The 23,326-nt window shown below is 36.1% G+C and overlaps 1 protein-coding gene across 1 annotated transcript in view; it reads left to right on the plus strand.

Annotated features, from left to right (window-relative positions):
• Positions 1-23,326, plus strand: part of ADGRG7 (adhesion G protein-coupled receptor G7) — a 78,053-nt gene that overhangs the window by 38,171 nt on the left and 16,556 nt on the right. The window contains exons 11-13 of the mRNA XM_060640166.3: positions 10,460-10,572; positions 16,856-17,202; positions 17,895-17,991. Of these exons, the coding sequence (XP_060496149.3) occupies positions 10,460-10,572; positions 16,856-17,202; positions 17,895-17,991 (557 nt within the window). The remainder of the gene's footprint in view (positions 1-10,459; positions 10,573-16,855; positions 17,203-17,894; positions 17,992-23,326) is intronic.

Here is a 23,326-nt window from a genome sequence, read left to right on the forward strand (position 1 = left end):
TCTGACTTATGTCCCTTAGCATAATACCCTCGAAGTCCACCCATGTTGTTGCAAATGGCACAATCTCATCCTTTTTTATGACTTCGTAATATTTCATCATACAAACATACCACATCTTCCTTATCGATTCATCTATTAATGTATTCCTTATATCTTTTAGCTCCAAAGCTACCCTGTGTGATAACTGATAACACTTAGCTCTGATGTTCAGCTAAAAATGAACTTTTGAAAGTTCTTGGGTTGACTCTTTTAAGAGAGAAACTTTTGTTTGTTCTATTTTCAGAAATGTATTATTCTGGTAAAACCAAAAATGTTAGTTTTTACACTTGATGGAATGCTTTTATATATAATGTAATGGGGAATGATGTAGTGTCTTACACTTATTGATACTATGAATCTTCCTGAGACAAGCAGATGTTTCCATTCTCCACTAAATGTGATGTAGCTATATTTGGGAAGCCAATAGAGATCAGAACATACTGGCACAACATAGGATATCAAATGTTGGAAACTTTCTTTATAAAAAAAATTATTGCATACATTTTTATTTATTTTTTAAAATTTTATTTAAATCCAAGTTAGTTAACATATAGTATAATAATGGTTTCGGAAGTAGAATTTAGTGATTCATCCCTTACATATAACACCCAGTGCTCATCCCAACAAGTGTCTTTCTTAATATCCATCACGTATTTAGCCCATTCCCTCACCCACCTCCCCTCCAGCAGCTCTCAGCTTGTTCTCTGTATTTAAAAGTCTCTCATGGTTTGCCCCGCTCTCTGTTTTTATCTTATTTTTCCTTCCCTTCCCCTTTGTTCATCTGTTTTGTTTCTTAAATTCCAATTATGAATAAAATTTTATGATATTTGTCTTTTTCTGACTGACTGACTTATTTTACTTAGCATAATACATTCTAGTTCCATCCATGTTATTGCAAAAGGCAAGATTTCATTCTTTTTGATCACAGAGTAATATTCATATATATGTGTGTGTGTGTGTGTGTGCATATATATATATATATATATATATATATATATATGCCATTTCTTCTTTATCCATTCGTCAGTCAATGGATATTTGGGTTCTTGCCATAATTTGGCTATTGTTGATAGTGCTGCTATAAATATTGGGGTGCATGTGACCCTTCAAATCAGCATTTTGGTATCATTTGGATAAATACCTAATAGTGCAATTGCTGGGTCATCGGATAGTTCTATTTTTAATTATTTGAGGAACCTCCACACTGTTCTTTAGAGGTGGCTGCACCAGTTTGCATTCCCAGCAGCAGTGCAAAAGGGTTCCCCTTTCTCTACATCCTTGCCAACATCTGTGATATCCTGAGTTGTTAATTTCAGCCATTCTGACAGGTGTGAGGTGGTATCTCATTGTGATTTTCATTTGTATTTCCCTGATGATGGGTGAAGTTGAGCATTTTTTCATGTGTCTGTTAGCCATCTAGATGTACTCTTTAGAAAAGTGTCTGTTCATGTTTTTTGCCTGTTTCTTCACTGGATTATTTGATTTTTGGATGTTGAGTTTGGTAACTTCTTTATAGATTTTGGATACTAACCCTTTATCTGATATGTCATTTGCAAATATCTTCTCCCATTCCATCAGTTGCCTTTTAGTTTTGATTGTTTCCTTCACTGTGCAGAAGCTTTTTATCTTGAAGAAGTTCCAATAGTTCATTTTTGCTTTTGTTTTCCTTGCCTCTAGGCAAGTAAGAAGTTGCTATGGATGAGGTTAGAGGTTGTTGCCTGTTTTCTCCTCAAGGATTTTAATGGTTTCCTGTCTCACAATTGGGTCTTTCATCCATTTTGAGTTTTTTGTGTGTGTATAGTGTAAGAAAGTAATCCAGGTTTATTTTTCTGCATGTTTCTGTCCAATTTTCCCAACATGATTTGCTGAAAAGACTGTCTTTTCTATTGGACATTCTTTCTTGCTTTGTCAGAGATTAGTTGACCATATGTTTGTGGGTCCATTTCTGGTCTCTATTCTGTCCATTGATCTATATGTCTGTTTTGTGCCAGTACAATACTGTCTTGATGATTATAGCTTTGTAACAAAGCTTGAGGCCCAGAATTGTGATGTCTCCAGCTTTGGTTTTATTTTTCAAGATTACTTTGGGGTCTTTTCTGATTCCATACGAATTTTTGAATTTTGTGCTCTAGCTCTGAAGAATGCTGTTTATTTTGATAGGGATTGTGTTGAATGTGTAGATTCAACAATTGTTGAATTGTATTTGTACAACAATTGTAATTGTGTATTTTAACAATATTTGTTCTTCTAATACATGAGCATGGAATGTTTTTCCATTTCTTTATGTCTTCTTCAATTTCTTTCATAACTTTTGTAGAATTTTCAGTGTACAGATATTTCTTTGGTTAGGTTTATTCCTAGGTATTTTACAGTTTTTGGTGTAACTGTAAATGGAATATATTCCTTGATTTATCTTTTTGCTTCTTCAATATTGGTGTATAGAAGTGCAACCAATTTCTGTACATTGATTTTCTATCCTGCAACTTTGCTGAATTCATGGATCAGTTCTAGAAGTTTTTTGGTAGTGTCTTTCAGGTTTTCCATGTAAAGTAGCATGTCATCTGTGAAGAGTGAAAGTTTGACTTCTTCCTTACTGATTTTGATGCATTTTATTTCTTTTTGTTGTCTGATTGCTTAAGCTAGGACTTCCAACACTGTGTTGAACAACAATGGTGAAAGTGGACATCCCTGTCATGTTCCCGACATTAGGGGGAAAGCTCTCAGTTTTTCCCCATCGAGGATGATATTAGCTGTGGGTCTTTTGTATATAGCCTTTATGATCTTGAGGTATGTTCCTTCTATCCCTACTTTCTTGAGGGTTGTTATTAAGAAAGGGTGCTGTATTTTATCAAATGCTTTTTCTACATCTATTGAGAGGATCATGTGGTTCTTATCCTTTCTTTTATTGATGTGATGTATCTCACTGATTGACTTGCAGATATTGAACCACTCCTGCAGCCCAGGAATAAATCTCACTTGATTGTGATGAATAATTCCTTTAATGTATTGTTGGATTTGGTTTGCTATTATCTGGCTGAGAATTTTTGCATCCATGTTCATCAGGGAGATTGTCTGTAATTCTCCTTTTTAGTGGGGTCTTTGTCTGGTTTTGAAATCAAGGTAATGCTGGCTTTGTAGAATGAGTTTGGAATTTTTCCTTCCATTTCTATTTTTTGTAACAGCCTCAAAAGAACAGATATTAATGCTTCTTCAAATGTTTAGTAGAATTCCCCTGGGAAGCCATTTGGCCCTGGACTCTTGTTTTTTTGGGAAATTTTTTATTACTGATTCAATTTCTTTATGGTTATGGGTCTGTGTAAATTTTCTATTTCTCCCTGTTTTAGTTTGGTAGTTTATATGCTTTTAAGAATTTGTGCATTTCCTTCAGATTGCCCAATTTGTTGGCATATAATTGCTTACAATATTCTCTTATAATTGTTTGTATTTCTGTGGTTTTAATTGTGATCTCTCCCCTTTCATTCATGATTTTATTTATTTGGGTCCTTTCTTTTTTCTTCTTGATAAGTCTGGTTAGGGGGTTATCAATTTTGTTAATTCTTTCAAAGAACCAAATCCTGGTTTTGTTGATCTGTTCTACTCTTGATATATATATATATATATATATATATATATATATATACTTATATATATATATATATATATATATATATATATATATATACATACACACACACACACACACATATATATATACACATATATATGTATATGTATATATATATAGAGATAGATAGGCTATTGAGATATATATATATATATATATATATATATATATATATATATAATTGATTTCTGCTGTAATCTTTATTATTGCCTTTCTGCTGTTTGGGGGCTTTATTTACTGTTCTTTTTCCAGTTCCTTTAGGTGTAAGGTTAGGTTGTGTATCTGAGATATTTTTTCCTTCTTTAGGAAGGCCTGGATTGCTATATACTTCCCTTTCATGATTGCCTTTGCTTCTCCCAGGGGTTTTGTTTTTATTTTCATTGGCTTCCATGTACTTTTGCATTTCCTTTTTAATTTCTTGGCTAGATTATTCTTTCTTTAGTAGGGTGTTCTTTAATTTCCACATATTCGTGGTCTTTCCAAATTTTTTCCTGTGGTTGATTTCAAGTTTCATAGCATTGTTGTCTGAAAATATGCATGGCGTGGTATCTATCTTTTTGTACTTGTTCAGGGCTGATTTGTGACCCAGTATGTGATCTATTCTGGAAAATGTTCCATGTGGACTCAAGAAGGATGTGTATTATGCTGCTTTAGGATGAAATGTTCTGAATATATCTGTTAAGTCCATCCAGTCCAGTATGTAATTGAGAGCCATTGTTTCCTTTGCTGATTTTCTGCTTAGATGACCTATCCATTTATATAAGTGGGGGTGTTGAAGTCCCCTACTATTATGGTATTATTATCTATGTGTTTCTTTATGTTTGTGATTAATTGATATATTTATTTGGATGTTTCAATTTGGGGGCATAAATATTTATAATTGTTAGCTCTTCTTGGTGGACAGTCCCCCTAATTATGATATAATGCCCTTCATCTTCATTTCTTGTTATAATCTTTGTTTTAAAATCTAGTTTGTCTGATATGGGGCACCTGGGTGGCTCAGTTGGTTGAGTGTCTGACTTTGGCTCAGGTCATGATGTCACAGCTCCTGAGTTTGAGCCCTGAGTCAGGCTCTGTGCTGACAGCTCAGAGCCTGGAGCCTGCTTCAGATTCTGTGTCTTCCTCTCTCTCTATCCCTCCCCTGCTCACACTCTGTCTCTCTCTCAAAAATAAATAAACATTAAAAAAATTAAAAAAAAATCTAGTTTGTCTGATATAAGTATGGGTACTCCAGCTTTCTTTTAATGTCCATTAGCATGACAGATGGCTTCCATCCTCTTACTTTCAATCTGCAGGTATCTTCAGTCTAAAATGAGTCTCTTGTAGGAAGCATATGGATGGGTTTTGTTTTCTTATCCATTTTGATATCCTATGTATTTTGATTGGAGCATGTAGTCCGCTTACATTTAGTGTCATTATTGAAAGATATGAATTTAGTGTCATTGTGCTGCCTGTAGAGTTGGTGTTTCTGGGGACGTTCTTTGGTCCTTCCTCGTCTTTGTTGCTTTTGGTCTTTTTTGGGTTTTTTTTTCTTTGTTTTTCTCCACTCAAGGAGTCCCCCATAAAGTTTCTTGCAGGTTCATTTAGTGGTCATGAACTCCTTTAGTTTTTGTTTGTCTGGGAAACTCTTTATCTCCTCCTCTTTTGACTGACAGCCTTGTTGGATAAAGAATTTTTAGCTGCATATTTTTCTGATTACGCACATTGAATATATCCTGCCACTTCTTTCTGGTCTGCCAAGTTTCTGTGGACAGGTCTGCTGTGAACCTGATCTGCCTTTCCTAGTAGGTTAAGGGCTTTTTTTTTTTCACTTTCATAATTCTTTCCTTGTCTGTGTATTTTGTGAATTTGACTATGATATGCCTTGGTGGTGGTCAGTTTTTGTTGAATCTAATGGGAGTTCTCTGTGCTTCTTGGATTTTGATGTCTGTATGTTTCCCCAGATTAGGAAGGTTTTCAGCTATAATTTCCTCACATAAACCTTCTGCTCCTTTTTCTCTCTCTTCTTTTTCTGGGACTGCAATGATTCGAAAATTATTCCTCTTTAATAAGTCACTGAATTCTCCAAGTCTTGTATCATGACTTTTTGCCTTTGTTTCCCTCTTTTTTTCTGCTTCATTATTTTCAATAATTTTATCTTCTATATCACTGATTTGCTGCTCTGCTTTGTCCATCCTTACATTATGACATGAATTTGAGATTGTATTTTTAATTTTGGCCTGACTAGATTTTAGTTCTTTTGTCTCTGTAGAAAGGGATTCTCTGGTATCTTCTATCCTTTTCAACCCTAGGTAGCATTCTTATAATTGTGGTTTTAAATTCTAGTTCAGACATCTTAATTATATCTGTGTTGATCAAATCCCTGGTTGTCATTTCTTCCTGTTCTTTCTTTTGAGTTGAATTCCTCCATCTTGTCATTTTGGAGGAAGAAAAAGATTAATAAAATAAAAAATAAAAATTAAAAACAAAATAAAACAAAATCAAATAAAGGAAGCTAGATCTTATGCATGTTTTGGTTTGCTTGTTGAGAGAAACTTGATAAAATAGAGAAAAAAGAGAAAGGAAAAAAGTTAAATTTTTAAAAAAAAATTTTAAATAATAAAATGGAATAAAATAAAATAAAGAAAATAAAATAGAATAAAAAAAATAAAAAAGAATTTGCTCTTTCTGTGTCTAGGAAACAAAAAGAAAAGAAAGAAAAAAGAAAAGAACCTAAGCAAAAACAGTATAGAAAATGAGCAAATAAAAGAACCGGCAAACAGAATAAAACCTGAATGAAGTTACATCCAGTATCCCCTAGAACAGAATCTTTGCAGCATGTTATAGTCGTAGACTAATAAGCAGGTGGAAGGGATTTGTGCTGGTCTTCTGGGGGATGTGCCTGGAGGGTTCAGTTGAGCAGGGCTTGGTGTAATGGCTCCGTTCTCCACCTGGTGGCACTGCTTAGCTTACTAGGGTCGATTTGTGTGTGTGCATGCACACACATGCACACATGTGCTTTAGAAGTGAAAATGACTTTACCCACCTTTGACACAGGAACCTGTAGCCTCATGACTTGCTATCAAGCACCCTCCTTTGTCATAGGCTTCCATCCACTCCCCACCTGTACCTCGTACCTGTCCAAGCTGTTCACTTGCCAGGTGGCACCTCCCTCCAGAGTTTTATCTCGGATAGGGCTGTGTTTCAAAACCCCACACTTCAGACACCCCTTTGACTTGGACCTGTGCCAACTCTCTGCAAGAGGGTCTCACCATACAATGGCCAGGAGCTGGCTTGCCCCAGAAAATGTTCCTGTGATCACACAGTGGCAGAGGCCACTGTGGGCAAATCACATCACATAGCCTGCACTAGGTTTCCCTGCACTCTGGGGTCTTTGTTCTAATATCAATAAACGTGACCACTCTCCAAGGTCCACTGAGACTTTTGCCTGTGGGGAGCCCATATGGCCTCTACCAAATGCACTCCAATCTGGGGAACCACTTCTCCCTATGTGGTACACAGATCCCTCAGACCACACTACTTCCTCCTGGAAAATTCTGGGGATTTTTCCCTACTTCCTCACCAGAACACTGAGCTCTGAAACTTCAGACTTTGGACTTCACTGTTTATAGAATCCTGGCAGTATTGAAACCCTCTCCTTTTCTCCCCTTCAGAGAACAGGTGTTGATTGTTTTCAGTCTCTGCGAGTATTTTCACTCTTTCTCTCTTTCTCTCCAGCTACTTTTAGGGGGAGTGCTTTTCTTGTGTGATTTCAATGTGCTGCATTCCCCCCCCCTTTGTCTTTCTTTCCTCTCTTTGTGAAAGCAGCTCCGTACCCTCTATGGCTCCGTGGCTTTTCTCTCCCCCAGTTCACCTCTCCACACCCCATACCTGCCAAGTTCTCTGTTTCCAATTATACACATTGTTGCATTAATCCTCAGATCAGTTTCCTAGGTGTTCAAAATGGTTTGATGCTGATCTAGCTGCATTTCAGGGATGAGACAAGCTCAGGCTCCCTATACTACTCTGCCATCTTAACTCCTCTGTACTTGATTTACAAAAATTTTTGAAATAACTATAGATTTCTTTCTTATTTATTTATTTATATTTTACAGTCTTTATGTCATTTTTTTAAGTTTATTTATTTATTTTTGAGAGGAAGTGAGAGGGAAAGAGAGTACACACGTGCATGTGTGCCAGGGGCAAAGGGAGAGAGAATCCCAAGCGGGCTCTACATTTTCAGTACAGAGCCCAACTTGGGGCTTGATCTCACGGTTCATGAGATCTTGACCTGAGCCAAATCAAGAGTCTGACACTTAACTAACTCAGCCACCCAGGCACCCACATTTATTTCTTTTTCTTACTTTACTGTACTGGATTTAACTTTCAGTACAATTTTTTTTTTATATCAAGTTTTAATTTACATTCTAGTTACTTAACATATGGTTTAATATTAGTTTTAGGAGTGGAATCCAGTGATTCATCACTTACATATAATACCCAGTGCTCATCACAAGTGCCCTCCTTAATACCCATCACCAATTTAGACCATCCCTCCCCCCACTTTCCCTCCTTTAACTCTCAGTTTGTTCACTATAGTTTAGAGTCTCTTATGGTTTTCCTCCCTCTCTTTTTTCCCCCCTTCCCCTATGTTCATCTGTTTTGTTTCTTAAATTTCATATATGAGTGAAATAATATGGTATTTGTCTTTCTCTGACTGACTTATTTTGCTTAGCATAATATACTCTAGCTCCATCCATGTCATTGTAAATGGAAAGATTTCATTCTTTTTGATGTCTGAGTAATATTCCATTGTGTGTATGTGTGATACACAGCACATCTTCTTCATATCACATCTTCTTTATCCATTCCTCAGTTGATGGACATTTGTGCTTTTTCCATAATTTGGCTATTATTGATAATGCTGCTATAAACATTGGGGTTTATGTGCCCCTTCAAGTCAGCATTTTTGTATCCTTTGGGTAAATACCTAGTAGTTTAATTGCTGGGTCAAAGGGTAGTTCTATTTTTAACTTTTTGAAGACCTCCATACTGTTTTCCAGAATGGCTGCACCAGTTTGCATTCCTACCAGCACTGTAAGAGGTTTCCCCTTTCTCCACATCCTCAGAAACATGTTATTTCCAGAGTTGTTAATTTTAGCCATTCTCACAGGTGTAAAATTATAGTTTTATTATTTTAACTATCAAACCTTTATTATTTTAATTGACTTTGATTATTTTCTAACGTATTGCAGAGAGATCTGCTTTCTTAATTAGAAAATAGTAAAGATAAAAATTAACTTTTTTGATACCTTTAAGATCATTACTATCATTTGCTAGATGTGTAAAGCTTGGGTTGCTATATATATTAAATGATACGTAATACATTGTCACAGTTATTTTTCTTCTTTTCTGAGGTCAGGCTTTCAGCTATTTCTTCTCACTAATGTCTGAATCTGCCTCAATGTCTACCACTCACATTTGTAATTAGTTTGGGTTGCCAAATTTTTTTAAAGTTTGATTAGAACTTTAAAATATCTAAATAAATAAATAAAATATCTAAATAAAATAAATATGTATCTAAAATAGGAGCAGATAGGCTCTAAGTGAATAGATGATTTCTAAGCTTGAAGGTTTATGTATATTCTATGATTCTTTGGTATCTAGTCAGTATACTGTACACAGGAAGTAACATGAAGTCTTTGTTTTATAATTTTTAACAATGAAAGTTATTTTATTTTTGTTTTCTTCCTATAAAAGCAATACATATTTATTGCATAAGGTATGAAAGTTTATCTATTAAGCAGAAATATATTTATTCAAGAGACGTGGGTAATATTTGTAAGTACATTAAAAAAGTAAGCTCTGGAGAAGAGATATGATTTCAAGAGGAAGGGTGGTATGATGTGGGGTAGCCGGCAGTTAAGAGAAATCTATATTTTTTAATGTTTCTACATTACTTTCATGTTATATAAATATTACTTTCTATTTTTTTATTTTTTAATTATTTTTATTTTTATTTTTCTTTAAAAAAATTTTTTTTTAACGTTTATTCATTTTTGAGACAGAGAGAGACAGAGCATGAACGGGGGAGGGGCAGAGAGAGAGGGAGACACAGAATCGGAAGCAGGCTCCAGGCTCTGAGCCATCAGCCCAGAGCCCAACGCGGGGCTCGAACTCACGGACCGTGAGATCGTGACCTGAGCTGAAGTCGGAGGCTTAACCAACTGAGCCACCCAGGCGCCCCTCTATTTTTTTAACTACTAAAATAAAGGCAGGCAAAAATATTATATATATCCTACCCACCCAGTGACCACCATTATTACCTCTCCATAGAATATACTTATCTATAAATATATATTAAAATACTGGGCTAGATATAGATATATCGGACAACAATAAGACTGCCGTTTTAAAAAAAATTAGCAGGATCACATGAACATCTTTCCATGTCCAAAAAACATTTCTGCAACTTTATTTTTAGTGCATTAGCTCAGATATGCATATTTCCTCTTGGATAGTTACACACAAAAATAACGTGAGGGATAAATTTTAGATTTTAGACATTGAGGTAAAGTATATATGTTTTCTTTAACTGAATTGGTTAGATAACTGTTCTCAACACTCTAATTCATATAAACTGCTTAGAGAAAAGGGGTTAATTTATTTCTTTTTAAAATATATTAACAGTTTTATAAAAAGACATATCTGGCAACTATCTGGTTATTTTGACCAATGTAACTTTTTATGATGTTGACTTTCATAGACATTTCAGGAATGGTTAGTAAAAAATATGAGTCTTAACTTGTTTTTTAGAGTTTCGAAAAGAAATATAAATATCCTGCATCACTAGACATATTATCCGATGTTGGATGTGCGCTGTCCATTACTGGTCTGGCCCTTACAATTGTATTTCAGATTGTCACCAGGTAAGAAGGGAAACAGGCTCCTTTTATAAGAAAAATTGCTATCTTGATATTATTTCCTCTGCACATATTCTCATCATAATATGGTCTCTTGGAGATAAAAGGGAAATCAGAATTAATTCAACAAGTTCATCTTACAGAAGAGCACACTCAGTTCTGAAGAGGCTAAGAAATACATACAAATAAATTTATAATTAAAACTGTGGTAAGTGCTTTAAAGAAAAATTACATACCATGTGCTTTTAAGTTTGTCATGTAAAAATAGTGTGGTCCCATAGCTCATTAATGCTATATAGTTCCTTTGTGTTGAATAGAACCATACCTACCAATTTGCATTTATAAAAGAGCAAAACATTGCTAAACAATATTTTTGAAAATTAAACTAATTTAAAATACGTATTAAGTTCTCAAATGGTCAAACTTTTCAAAAGTCTTTGAGTTCCATAGTTCGAAAAAAATCTAACTTAAGGGGCACCTGGGTGGCTAAGTCAGTTAAGTGTCCGACTTTGGCTCCGGTCATGATCTCACAGATTTTGGGTTCATGCCCCACATGGAGCTCTCTGCTGTTAGCATAACGCCCGCTTTGCCTCCTCTGTCTCCCTCTCTCTCTGTTACTCCCCGCTTGTGCTTTCTCTCTCAAAAATAAATAATTTTTAAGAAATCTAACTTTAAAAATTACCTATAAACGCAAATTTCTTTCCACCTTGACCTCCTCACTAAAGGTCCAATTTTGTATAGCACTTGTTATTTTTTTCACATGCTACATTTTTATCAATCTGTAAATATAAGTTTGTTATTTATTAGTTTACCTGGGTACTCTCTGTTTTCCCCATCAGCATGAAAATCAATGAGAACAGTGACTTTTTCTGATTTTGTTGTTTCTATTGTTGTTTGTTTTGTTTTGATTAGTGTATCCCCAAGACTGAGCACAGTACCTGGCCCTTAGTAGAGGAATATCTGTAGAATAAGTGGGACTATTGAGTATTCCTACGTGGTCCTCCTCACAAACTCAAGATATCCCAAGATGAATTCATCTTTCTTTCAGAATTATTTCTCCCTACTAAATTCTCTCATAAGTGTTTTCTCAGATGTATAGGCTCAGAACTTTTTATTTTGAAAGCATTGATGTTTAAAATATTTCCTGAAATTTTATTTAAAAAGTTGAAAACCTATAGAAAAGTTGCTAAATTTTCAAGCATTTCCTAAGAACATGGGTATTCTCTTCTACAGTATAATACCATTATTCTCACTCAGGAAATTCAACTCAACCAATTTACCATTGATATAATGTTACTGTGTTAATATACAATCCATATTCAAATTTCTTCAGTTGTTCCATTAATATCCGTTATAGCTGAGTGGTCCCCCCCAATTCATTTAGTTGCTATGTTTCTTTTCTTAAAATTTTTTTAATGTTTATTTATTTTTGAGAAAGAGACAGAGCATGAGTTGGGGAGGGGTAGAGAGAGAGGGAGACACAGAATCTGAAGCAGGCTCCAGGCTCTGAGCTGTCAGCATAGAACCTGATGTGGTGCTTGAACTCACAAACTGTGAGATCATGACCTGAGCCGAAGTTGGACACTTAACCAACTGAGCCACCCAGGAACCCCAGTTGTCATGGTTCTTAGTCTCATTTAGCCTAAAATAATTCCTCTGCTTTTTTGTTTGTTTTGGCATTTGGGGACATTAAATCTTTTGAAATGTTCATGTCAGTTATATTGTAGAAAGTAGAATATTCAACAGTTTAGGATTTGTCTGAAATGTTCCTCATGATTAGATAGGGGTTAAACATTTTTGATGAGAATACTAAATCATTAAGTCTTTTTCAGTGTGGCATAGCAAGAAGCATGTGATGTCGGTTTGTCCCATTATTGGTTGTATTAAGTTGGATTCCTTGTTTACAGTGGTGTCTACTGGAATTCTACACCCTAAAGGTTAATATTTTCCCCTTTGTAAGCAATAAGTAATCTGTGGGATGATACTTTAAAATTGTGTGACTATTCTGTTCCCCAACTTTTACTCAATGGTTCTTGTTGGAATATATTATTACCTTGATGGTTGAAATGATTCTTTCTCTTTATTTATTCTATTCCTTTGTAAAGAAGTGTACTCTTGAATGTAACCAGAGGGAGTCTCTTCATGTTGTTTTGGCATGTCCCTAGCAGTCTTTAAGCACTTTTTAATTTCAGGTACAGCAAGATGACCCAGGCACATTTTTCACTTTCTCTGCTCATATTTAGAAAAAGCCATTTGTTCAAAGAGCCAGAACTCCTTTTGATTCCTCTTCTTTATCTATCACACTTAATGAATCTCTTGCCATTCACTCAAAGTTTTTATAACGAGTGCTAATTATGGGCCAAGCACCACATACAAACTGAATACCAAACTATGAACAGCAAGTAAGCTCTCATTTCTCATGATATTTATATTCTTTGGCAAAGACAGATGTTATACAGATATATACAGAATTAAATATATGATTACAAATAGTGGTAAGCGCCTTGAACGAACATTGCATGTCATGTAGTTACAGGTCTGTTATGTAAAATGAAATGGCTCTTATATTTGTCCTTTTATTTGTATTTCTTTTTTAAAAATATCTATCTTTGAGAGACAGCAAGTGGGGGAGGGGCAGAGAGAGGGGGACAGAGGAACTGAAATGGGCTCTATGCTAGCACAGAGAGCATAATGAGGGGCCCGAACTCAAGAACTGCAAATTGCAAGATCACGACCTAAGCTGAAGTTGGACGCATAACCACCTGAGCTACCAGGGCCCCCTTTTATTTGTCTTTCTATCGTAATCATACTTGAACAGTTTTTGAACCCATTTGAATAAGTTGTGGTAGGTACATAACTAGTGTCTTTGCCTAAAATTTCAGTACTTCTAGTGGTTTTCAGATTTTTTTTTCATTCTCTATCAACATGTTTCTTAGCACAGTTATGCTGCCATGTATGTCACTAAAAATTCATCAGGAAACAAAAACAAAAATTAAAAAATGGTATTGACTTCTAAACGTGAATCAAATAGTTTTCTTTGTTCATGGACAGGGTCCCCCATAATTATATATAAATTACATATAATATGTATAATTTATAGTAAATTATAAATAATTTAGATACATAAGATATATAAGCTACATAATATATGTTATAATACATTATATAATTATATATATTATATAGAAAAATAACAATATTAATGTACAGAATATAGAAATGTACAGAAGATCCAGGCTATTTGAAAATAGCCTGTTCTTCCTGTGGATTACAATTTCTGTTTGAAACTGGAAAAAAATTAGAAGCTAACTTTGCTTTTATATAAAAGGAATCTTTTGAGTACTTTTTGCAGTTCTGGTCATTAAAACTTTCAAAAGACTGAATTAAATTTTGAATTATTCAGAAAATCTCAACTAAAACATCAAGAGGACGAGCAGAGTTCTGTTTAAATATACACTTTTTATGCATTGTAGAAATCCAAAGACTGAGAAGGTTCATGATGGAATGTTATAAAATCATAAAGGATATGTAATTAGTAAGCAGACTTATTCATCAGATTCTGAGATATTAAAAATGGGTACTTGGAGATGTTAGAACTTTAAGCACAGTAATAAACTTAGGGAAATAGTTATTTGAAGAGGTCTTGTATTCTGAAAAACCCAGAAAGGCTTAGATGGTAGTGAATGGAAATTCTGTAACTTTCATTAATATAAGACTGCATACCATAGTATACAGAGAACTATAATATGTCATTAAAGGGGCCTTATGGATATATCTGCCTTTAACCATTAAGGTAAACAATACGTGCACAGTAAAGACAATATGAAACCTCACATTTGAGATCAACCCTTATTTAGGGAAACCTTGAATTCTCTGCCAATCTGAAAATACACAGGTAGGCCACCACAGAACACACATGTGAGCATGAGCACACACACCCATTCTCATTTTCTCTCTCTCTCCCTCCCACTGCCTTTTAAAGACTCCTGGTAAACAATGCCAGCTTGCAGACAAAATGAGAAAAGGCTCTTCTTTTCTAGCAAAGATCTTAGGTAAAGGTGAGAAGGTAACAAACCCAAAAGTTTTAAAGAATCCTTGGTTCTACCCCCCAGAAATTATGTCTTCAAAGAAAGGAACAGTCTTCAAGCATGGTTTATATTATAAGGATCATCCAGAGCATCTTGGCCATTTGACTGTCAGCAAGTATTTCCTAAAATATGTTTCTTGGACACAGGTGAAATTTTGTTGAGTATAAGCCTTTCAGAGGGATAGTAATCATCAGTCTACTCAAATTATGAAGAATGTCATTAGTAGCAATAGACCATGAAACACATTTTAAATATTTTTACTTAATTTAAAATGTTTATGAAAACCTTACTCTTTAAATGTAATATAAGCTAAACTTATACCATTTTGTTTTAAACTTATACAAGTAGTTCAAAATTATATTTGGCCTTATTTTTTTTAATACAAAATTTATCATCAAATTGGTTTCCATATAACACCCAGTGCTCATCCCAACGGGTGCCCACTCTTATGTGGATCCTGAGAAACTTAACAGAAGACCATGGGGGAGGTGAAGGGGGGGGAAAAAAAGTTAGAGAGGGAGGGAGGCAAACTATAAGAGACTCTTAAAAACTGGCCTTCTTTTAAAATCCATACTTGATTTTTTTTATATAAAAGACTTTATTTATTTATTTATTTATTTATTTATTTATTTATTTATTAAATGTTTATTTGTTTTGAGAGAGAGAATGTGTGTGTGTATGCCAGGGTGGGGGAGGGACAGAGAGACTAGGAGAGAGGGAGAATCCCAAGCAGGCTCCTGCTCTCAGCATAGAGCCCCACATGGGGCTCGAACCCACAAACCATGAGATCATGACCTGAGCCAAAATCAAGAGTCAGATACTTAACTGACTGAGTCACCCAGGCGCCCTTATATAAAATACTTTTTAAAGTACAAGAGACTTTTTCTCCACATTTGAACATATGTTCACTTACTAATGTGGAATTTTTTCCTATTTTGAAATTAAAAAAAAAAATCCATTTGGAGTCTTTCTATAGCTGGCCTTTGTATATGTTTGCAAATCTGGAGTGGAACCTATTGTCTATTATAGTAGAAGAAACTGCCCTAAAAGTTAGTGGCTTAAAACATTAATTTGTTATGTCTAAGGACTTAATTTGAGCTCAAGTGGCTTGATGGGGCTCAGCTGTGATTCTTCCATTGGTCTCTCTTATGGTCTCCTGTGAGGAGTCAGATGGTGGGTGGAGTTGGGCTAATCTGGGGCTCATCTGGTATGCTGGGAGAGATGGGTCTTTCTCCCTCTCCACATAGTCCCAGAGTATTCCTATGCAGTTTCTTCAATAGGTTAGCTAGACTTTTTACCTAGTGGCTCAAAACTTCCAGAAGCATGAAGGGGAAAGAAAGCTTGTTTTGAGTTTCATGGGCAGAGTGCCTTTATGGAGTCTTTCCTCCATTAAAAAAAAAAAAAATCAGAAAATGTTTCACCACTGTATAGGTATAAAGGTGAATATATTAATATTATATGTTCATATTTATTCTTTGACCTATAATAGTTAATTATTTTCCCTTTTGGTTTTAAAAGGAGTTAACTTTGCTGTGGGCCATAAAACTATCATTGGTCCTAAGCACTACTTTGGTGAATAAGTTGGCCCTGGCTTCCAGGCCTTCTGGCGCATTTCATTAGGGAGATCAAGTCACAGGTTGGCCCTGGGAGAGGATTACACAACATATAGATACCAGAAAGTAGAATCCAGTGGGAGTCCTCTCTGCTGAATAGCAGTTACCTTTTATTATAACAGTTTCAAGAAAGGATGTATCGGGGGCACCTGTGTGGCTTAGTCAGTTAAGCATCTGACTCTTGGTTTTGGCTCAGGTCATGATCTCATGGTTTGAGCCCCACATTGGGCTCCAAGCTGACAGCATGGAGCCTGCTTGGGATTCTCTCTCTCTCTCTCTCTCTCTCTCTCTCTCTCTCTCTCTCTCTCTCTCTTCCATCCCCTGCTCTCTTTTTCTCTCTCAATAAATAAATAAACTTAAAAAAAAAAGAAAAGATGTATTGACCTATTTTCTCTAACTCACTTCTCTGTGGAAATGAGAGGACAGTGAGCTCTTCTGGTGCAGTTGGAAAGGTAGGTTTACCAGCTGGCCCATGGGCTATGAGCTGGATTTACATTGAGTAATAATATTTCTTTTTCACTCACAATTTCACTAGAGTTTATTTTTTGCCGATGTTCTATTTGTTCAATTATATTTACTTGTTTTTAGGAACGTCAGAAAAACCTCAGTAACCTGGGTGTTCGTCAGCCTGTGCACATCAATGTTGATTTTTAACCTCCTCTTTGTGTTTGGAATTGAAAACTCCAATAAAAACTTAGTGAAACGTGATAATGGCACCAATAAGATGGATTCTGATAAAAATGAAATACCCACGCAAGATACTGTTGTCATCTCGAATCCCACCTGCACTGTGATGGCTGTCTTGCTCCACTATTTCCTGTTAGTGACATTTACCTGGACTGGAATCAGTGCTGCCCAACTCTATTTCCTGCTAATTAGGACCATGAAGCCTCTTCCTCAACATTTCATTGTGTTCATCTCTTTAATAGGATGGGGCAAGTGTTTGCTTTTCCACTTAGTCATACATTAATTTTCTTGAAATAACTTAAACAAATACCTACTTAAGGCCTAACAGCCCAAGTCCATTAGGTAGGGGTAATGGAAAGCCAGCACCACCAGGAGTGCCTTCTGCCTGGTTGTTCGCACTCCTGGGAAGGAGACACGTGTGATCAGGCAGCTGTACTAGTCACATCATAAGCTAAACTCAAATGTTAATTTCCTTTAACATCTCTAGTAGTTTGATTTGAAATTTAGACCACATATAATGTGTTTCCTAGCTACTTTAAAAGAAATATTTCAAGAAAACCAGAGTGACTCTAAGAAAAATAATTTCAAAAATTTTCAAGTTCCAGAAAAGAATTGTGTTCGTGGTATCTAAATTTAAATTTCTTCAAGTGAAAGAGGAATTAGGCCATTTAAGAATGGAAATTGTGGTAAGTGTTACAAAGGAATCAGAAATAGTATCAGGTTATTATGTACAGCCAACAATAAAAGACAGAGGCAAAGAGTTACAGAAAAATTATGTCCACCATTGACCTACATCTGTAGGTCATTTAGTACATTGTCTAGAGTAGAAAGAATAACATAGTCTTGAAAAGGGCCAGACGTATAATTCATTTGTGTTCTTTTATAATTAATTTCAGTTTGGGGTAAATTATTAATTTGGTGCCTCTCTTTTGCCACATAGGAGTCCCAGCTATCGTGGTGGCTCTGACAGTGGGAATTATTTTTTCTCTGAATAGAAATGATCCACAATGGGAGTTAGAGTACCGGCAAGAGGAAATGTGAGTTTATATTTTTAAGAAATGTTCATTTATTTGATATAAGAGTGTAACTGTTCAGTGATATTGAATGTAAGTATCAATGTACATATGAATCTCACTTTATAACTGTCATATTATAAGTGGGTATTTCAAATTCTCAAAGAACACGTTATATTTTAAATATAGTGACATGAAAGTTTCCTATGATAAATCCTTTTGTAAAACAAGTAATTACCTTCTAAATTTATAATCTGAACTTCTTATATTAGATTTGTCTTCTTTAATTAAGCCTGAAAATCATAGGACACAATATGTGTGATCCTTAGTAACCCTTTATCTTAGTTTTTTTAATCTAGAAAATGGGAATTACAATGATAGTAATACCCACTCTGAGGTCATGGTGAGGGGTCAAGCAAGTGTGAAAATATTTCATAACTTGAAAAGCACTATCCATGCTTTTTACCAGTTCTATATTGATAAGATTATTATGAATACTTGATGATGATTTATCACACATTACAAATTCTTTCTGTGATTATAGTGTGAATAATTAACTCTTACTAATGGAAATACCTGACTGTATGGTGTTTGCTTTTTATGTGAGGTGGGAGAGAAGAAAACTGAGCTGAACTCTTTACATGTGTGTCTGCTGCCAAACAGCAACTGCTCTTTAATTTATCCTCCCTTCTCCTTTTATAATCCAGCCATTCTCATCCCCAGATCCACCTTAGGTCCCAAAGCAACTTAACAAAACAACAACAGAGGGGCGCCTGGGTGGCTCAGTCGGTTGAGCGGCCGGGCGACTTCGGCTCAGGTCACGATCTCGCGGTCTGTGAGTTCAAGCCCCGCGTCGGGCTCTGTGCTGACAGCTCGGAGCCTGGAGCCTGTTTCCGATTCTGTGTCTCCCTCTCTCTGACCCTCCCCCATTCATGCTCTGTCTCTCTCTGTCTCAAAAATAAATAAACGTTAAAAAAAAAAAATTAAAAAAAAAAAACACAACAGAATTCTAGGAAATGTGCCAGTACACCCAAGGAAAGTCTGTGTAGTCAGGGTGCATATCTAGTTCCAGGGCTGACCATGCCCAATTGTAGACTAGGAAGCTATCTTCCTGGCTTGATTTTACGGGCCAAATACTCCAGGTACTATTTCCTCTGTTTAATTAGGGTTAAATATCTTTTAATTAGTTAAAAATGTTTTAATTCCACAATTACAGAACAGGGGTAAGATGCAAATATCTCACGGGACGGGTAATTCACTTCATATAGCATCACTGATTTCCTTCCCTAACCCTGGGACAGGGCTAGACATACTACTGTCAAGGCCTTCAGGAGAAAGAAGCCTACCATCTTAGATATATTCACATTGAGCTATAAATAATTAAGAGCAGATTCTTTCCTGAGCACACTGTAGGTGTTAAGGAAGACACTAAGCAACTGATAATAGAAGTTGGGAAGAGAGGAAGGATGCTTAACATGAATATCTGCCTCATCTTGGACTCATCCCCCACCTTTCACCCTATACACATGCATCAATGGTCACATTTTTTCAGGATGTATGTGGAAGGAGAAGGGAGTATTTTTTGGTTTCTTGAGTTACCCTCCCAGCAAGTATACCACCATATCCCACACTTTCCCCCACTGCTCCCAGCTCTGCCAGTCACACGTGAAACCCCTAACCCAGTTTCCCTCATGTACGGCTATCTCTGCAAGGACCTAATTAAGAGGTGACTGCAGGGCAGGACACACTCCTCTTTAATGCTCCATCCCCTGATTGTCGGTGCTGCCATCATATAGGCTGTTTCATACTTTCCTGAAGGATTGAGGTAACATGGAAAATTATAATGCCCGAGAGGGAAATTCTTTTCAGGTGAATGCTGCGTATGATAGAGCTGTCTTCATGGTATGTTTCCTGGCAAAATCACCATGGAATTAAACAGTTCATCTGAGGTCCACTTGTGATGCTCTCCAGACCTCAGGTCCATAGCTATTTGTCAGATCAGCCTCCATTGTGTGCTCTCCAATCTTAATTCTAGAAATTCCACTCCATACCTAAAAGGGTTAGTCTGACTGTAGGAACCATCCTCTCTTAGACAGCCTATTTCTCAAATCTGAGTTATTAAACCCAGAATAACAATAGGAAAAGCTATTATGAGAAGAGATTAAGCACGACTCTCTCTCCAGGAAGGACAAAGGAAAGAGGGGGTGAGGAGTCCTGTCTTAGTGCACACTTCCTGATGACCATGAGTATCTAAGCCTATTTCCCTTCCAGGTCTCCCCAGTGGTATGAGGTGGCTGAGAAGTCCTGCGTACATTTATAGGCACACACGCACACACACACATTCACACACACACACACACACACACACACACAGATCTATAGTACAAATAGTAATCCTCAGAAATTGTATTGTCAAAAGTAGAAACAACTCAAGACTCAGGTAAGGAAAAATATATATATGTATATATATTTGTATATGTATATATATTTGTCAAATTGTTTCATAATTAACAAGTCTGCCTTTATCCAATAGATGTGTATTGTTCATTTTCTTTCTCTATCCTTTCTTCCCCTCTTAAGCCGTGTTTCTCTAGACTGCCTAGATAAGAAGTGTGTTCATCTTTTTCACTTAAAACTTTTGATAGCCACTTGCAGTGTGCCTGGGTGGCTCAGCCAGTTAAGTGCCCAACTTTGTCTCAGGTCATGATCTCACAGCTCGTGAGTTTGAGCCCTGCATTGGGCTCTGTGCTGACAGCTCACTCTCTCTCTCTCTCAAAAATAAATAAATGTTAAAAAATATTTTTAAAAAATAAAACTTTTGATAGTCACTTGCTTTGTCGCCAAGTTGCTTCTAGAGATTTGAAATCCTTCCTCTCAGAAGGATTTCATTAAATTCTCAGCCAAGTGCTCTCCTGTTTCTTCTGTGAATGGCAGGAGGGTTGGCCTCCAGTTACACATGAAAGGAAAGCCTAAAATCCTGAAGATAAACTTGCTCACTCTTACCATTTTATTTAAGGATAGACCTATTCTATCTGTTAATGGATGAAGGCACTCCTTTTTATTTTTTAATTCATTACAGAGATTTGAGCATCTTCCCAGTTTCCTTCTAGGTCATTTGGATTAGAAATAAGTTTCTAATAATTTAAAATATAACAAATTACAATGCAAAACAGTTTAGAAATCCTCTGACATGTATAATAATGGTGTTTTGCCCGCAGGGGAAAGAAAACATACATTAACTAAATGCCAGGGAGTCTTAAATTATTTTGTTAATAATAATGCCCACCTGGGGCGCCTGGGTGGCTCAGTCGGTTAAACATCTGACTTTGGCTTAGGTCATGATCTCACGGTTTTGAGTTGGACCCCGCATCAGGCTCTGTGCTGACAACTCAGAGCCTGGAGCCTGCTTCAGATTCTGTCTCCCCTCTCTCTGCCCCTCCCCCACTTGCACTCTGTCTTTTTTCTCTCTCTCTCTCTCTCAAAAATAAATATTAAAAAAATAACGCCCACCTGACACCTCCACTTGGGTGTCTAATGGGATGTCTTCTGGTCTTCACTCCCCAACCTGCTCTTATCATTTTCCCCATCTCACTAATGGTAAACTCCATCCTTCTAGGTACTCAGGCCAAAGAACTTGGAATCACTCTTAATTCTCCTACATCTCACATCCAACCTGTAAATAAATCCTTTGCTTTACTTTAAATATATTGGGAATCAGACTCTTTCCTAACATCTCCTCTCCTGGTCCAAGTCACCAGATTATTGTAATAGACTCCTAGGTGATTTCCTCCTCTTGTGTATCCTCTTCTATTATCCCTGCATCTAGCTAGAGTAATACTTCCAGATCTCAAGACAGATCATGTCAGGTTTCTCCTTCTCATCGAGAGTACATGCAACAACTGATAAAGCCATAACGTAATTTGCATCTTTTCACTAATGCCATCTACATACTATGTCTAGCTGCACTAGATTCTTTGCTATTCCTTCAGTTCTCAAATCAGGGCCTTTGCACTTGCTGTTCCCTCTGCCTAGAATACCCTCCCCCTTATCTACTTCAGATCTTTGCTGAAAGAAATATCACTTTTTTCCATAATGCTTTTTCTGACAACTCTATTTAAATTGAAACCCTCCCCCCCAACACATATACATACACATACACATACACATAGTAATACCTACTCTCAATACCTGCTTTATTTTTCTCCATAGCACTGGTAACCATCTGACACAGTATATATTTTATTTGTTAGTTTTATGTATTCCTCTCCTTCAAAATCACTAAAAAAAGGAATTTTTATGTTTTAATTTTTTTCATCATAGTAAGTGTGCTCTTTAATCCCCATCACCTATTTCACCCATCCCCTCCCCACCTCCCCTCTTGTAATCATCAGTTTGTTCTTTGTAGTTAAGAGTCTGTTTCTTGGTTTGTCTCTCTCTCTCTTTTTCCTTTGCTCATTTGTTTCATTTCTTAAATTCCACATATGAGTGAGATCATATGGTATTTGTTTTTCTCTGACTTATTTTCCTTAGCATTATGCTCTCTATCTCCATCCATTGTTGCAAATGGCAAGATTTCATTCTTTTTTATGGCTGAATAATATTCCATTGTGTGTGTGTGTGTGTGTGTGTGTGTGTGTGTGTGTGTGTGACATCTTTATCCATTCATCTGTCGATGGACCCTTGGGCTGCTTCCATAGTTTGCTATTGTAAATAATGCTTCAATAGACATGGATATACATGTATCTTTTTGAATTAGTCATTTTGTATTTTTTGGGTAAATACCCAGTGGTGCAATTGCTGGGATTGTAGGGAAGTTCTATTTTTATTTTTTTGAGGAACCCCCGTATTGTTTTCCATAGTGGCTGTTCCAGCTTGCATTCCTGGTTCTTTAAATTTAATGAAGAGCGTTCCTTTTTCTCCGTACCCTTGCCTGTACACTTGCCAACACTTCCTGTTTCTTGTGTTTTGTTTTTAGCCATTCTGACAGGCATGAGGTGGTATCTCATTGTAGTTTTGATTTGCAATTCCCTCCTGATGAGTGATATTGAACATCTTTCATGTGTCTGTTGGCCATCTGGATGTCTTCTTTGGAGAAATGTCTTTTCATGTCTTCTGACCATTTTTAATTGGATTATTTGTTTTACAGATATTGAGTTGTATCAGTTCTTTACATATTTTGGATAATAACCCTTTATCGGATACGTCATTTGCAAATATCTTCTCCCATTCAGTAGGTTGCCTTATAGTTGTGTTGATTGTTTCCATTACTGTGCAGAAACTTTTTGCTTTGGTATAGTCCCAACAGTTTATTTTTGCTTTTATTTTCATAGCCTAAGGAGATATATGCAGGGAAATGTGT

This window comes from Panthera onca, chromosome C2 (assembly GCF_046562875.1).
Source record: "Panthera onca isolate mPanOnc1 chromosome C2, mPanOnc1 haplotype 2, whole genome shotgun sequence".
In the NCBI taxonomy this organism is placed as follows: Eukaryota; Metazoa; Chordata; class Mammalia; order Carnivora; family Felidae; genus Panthera; species Panthera onca.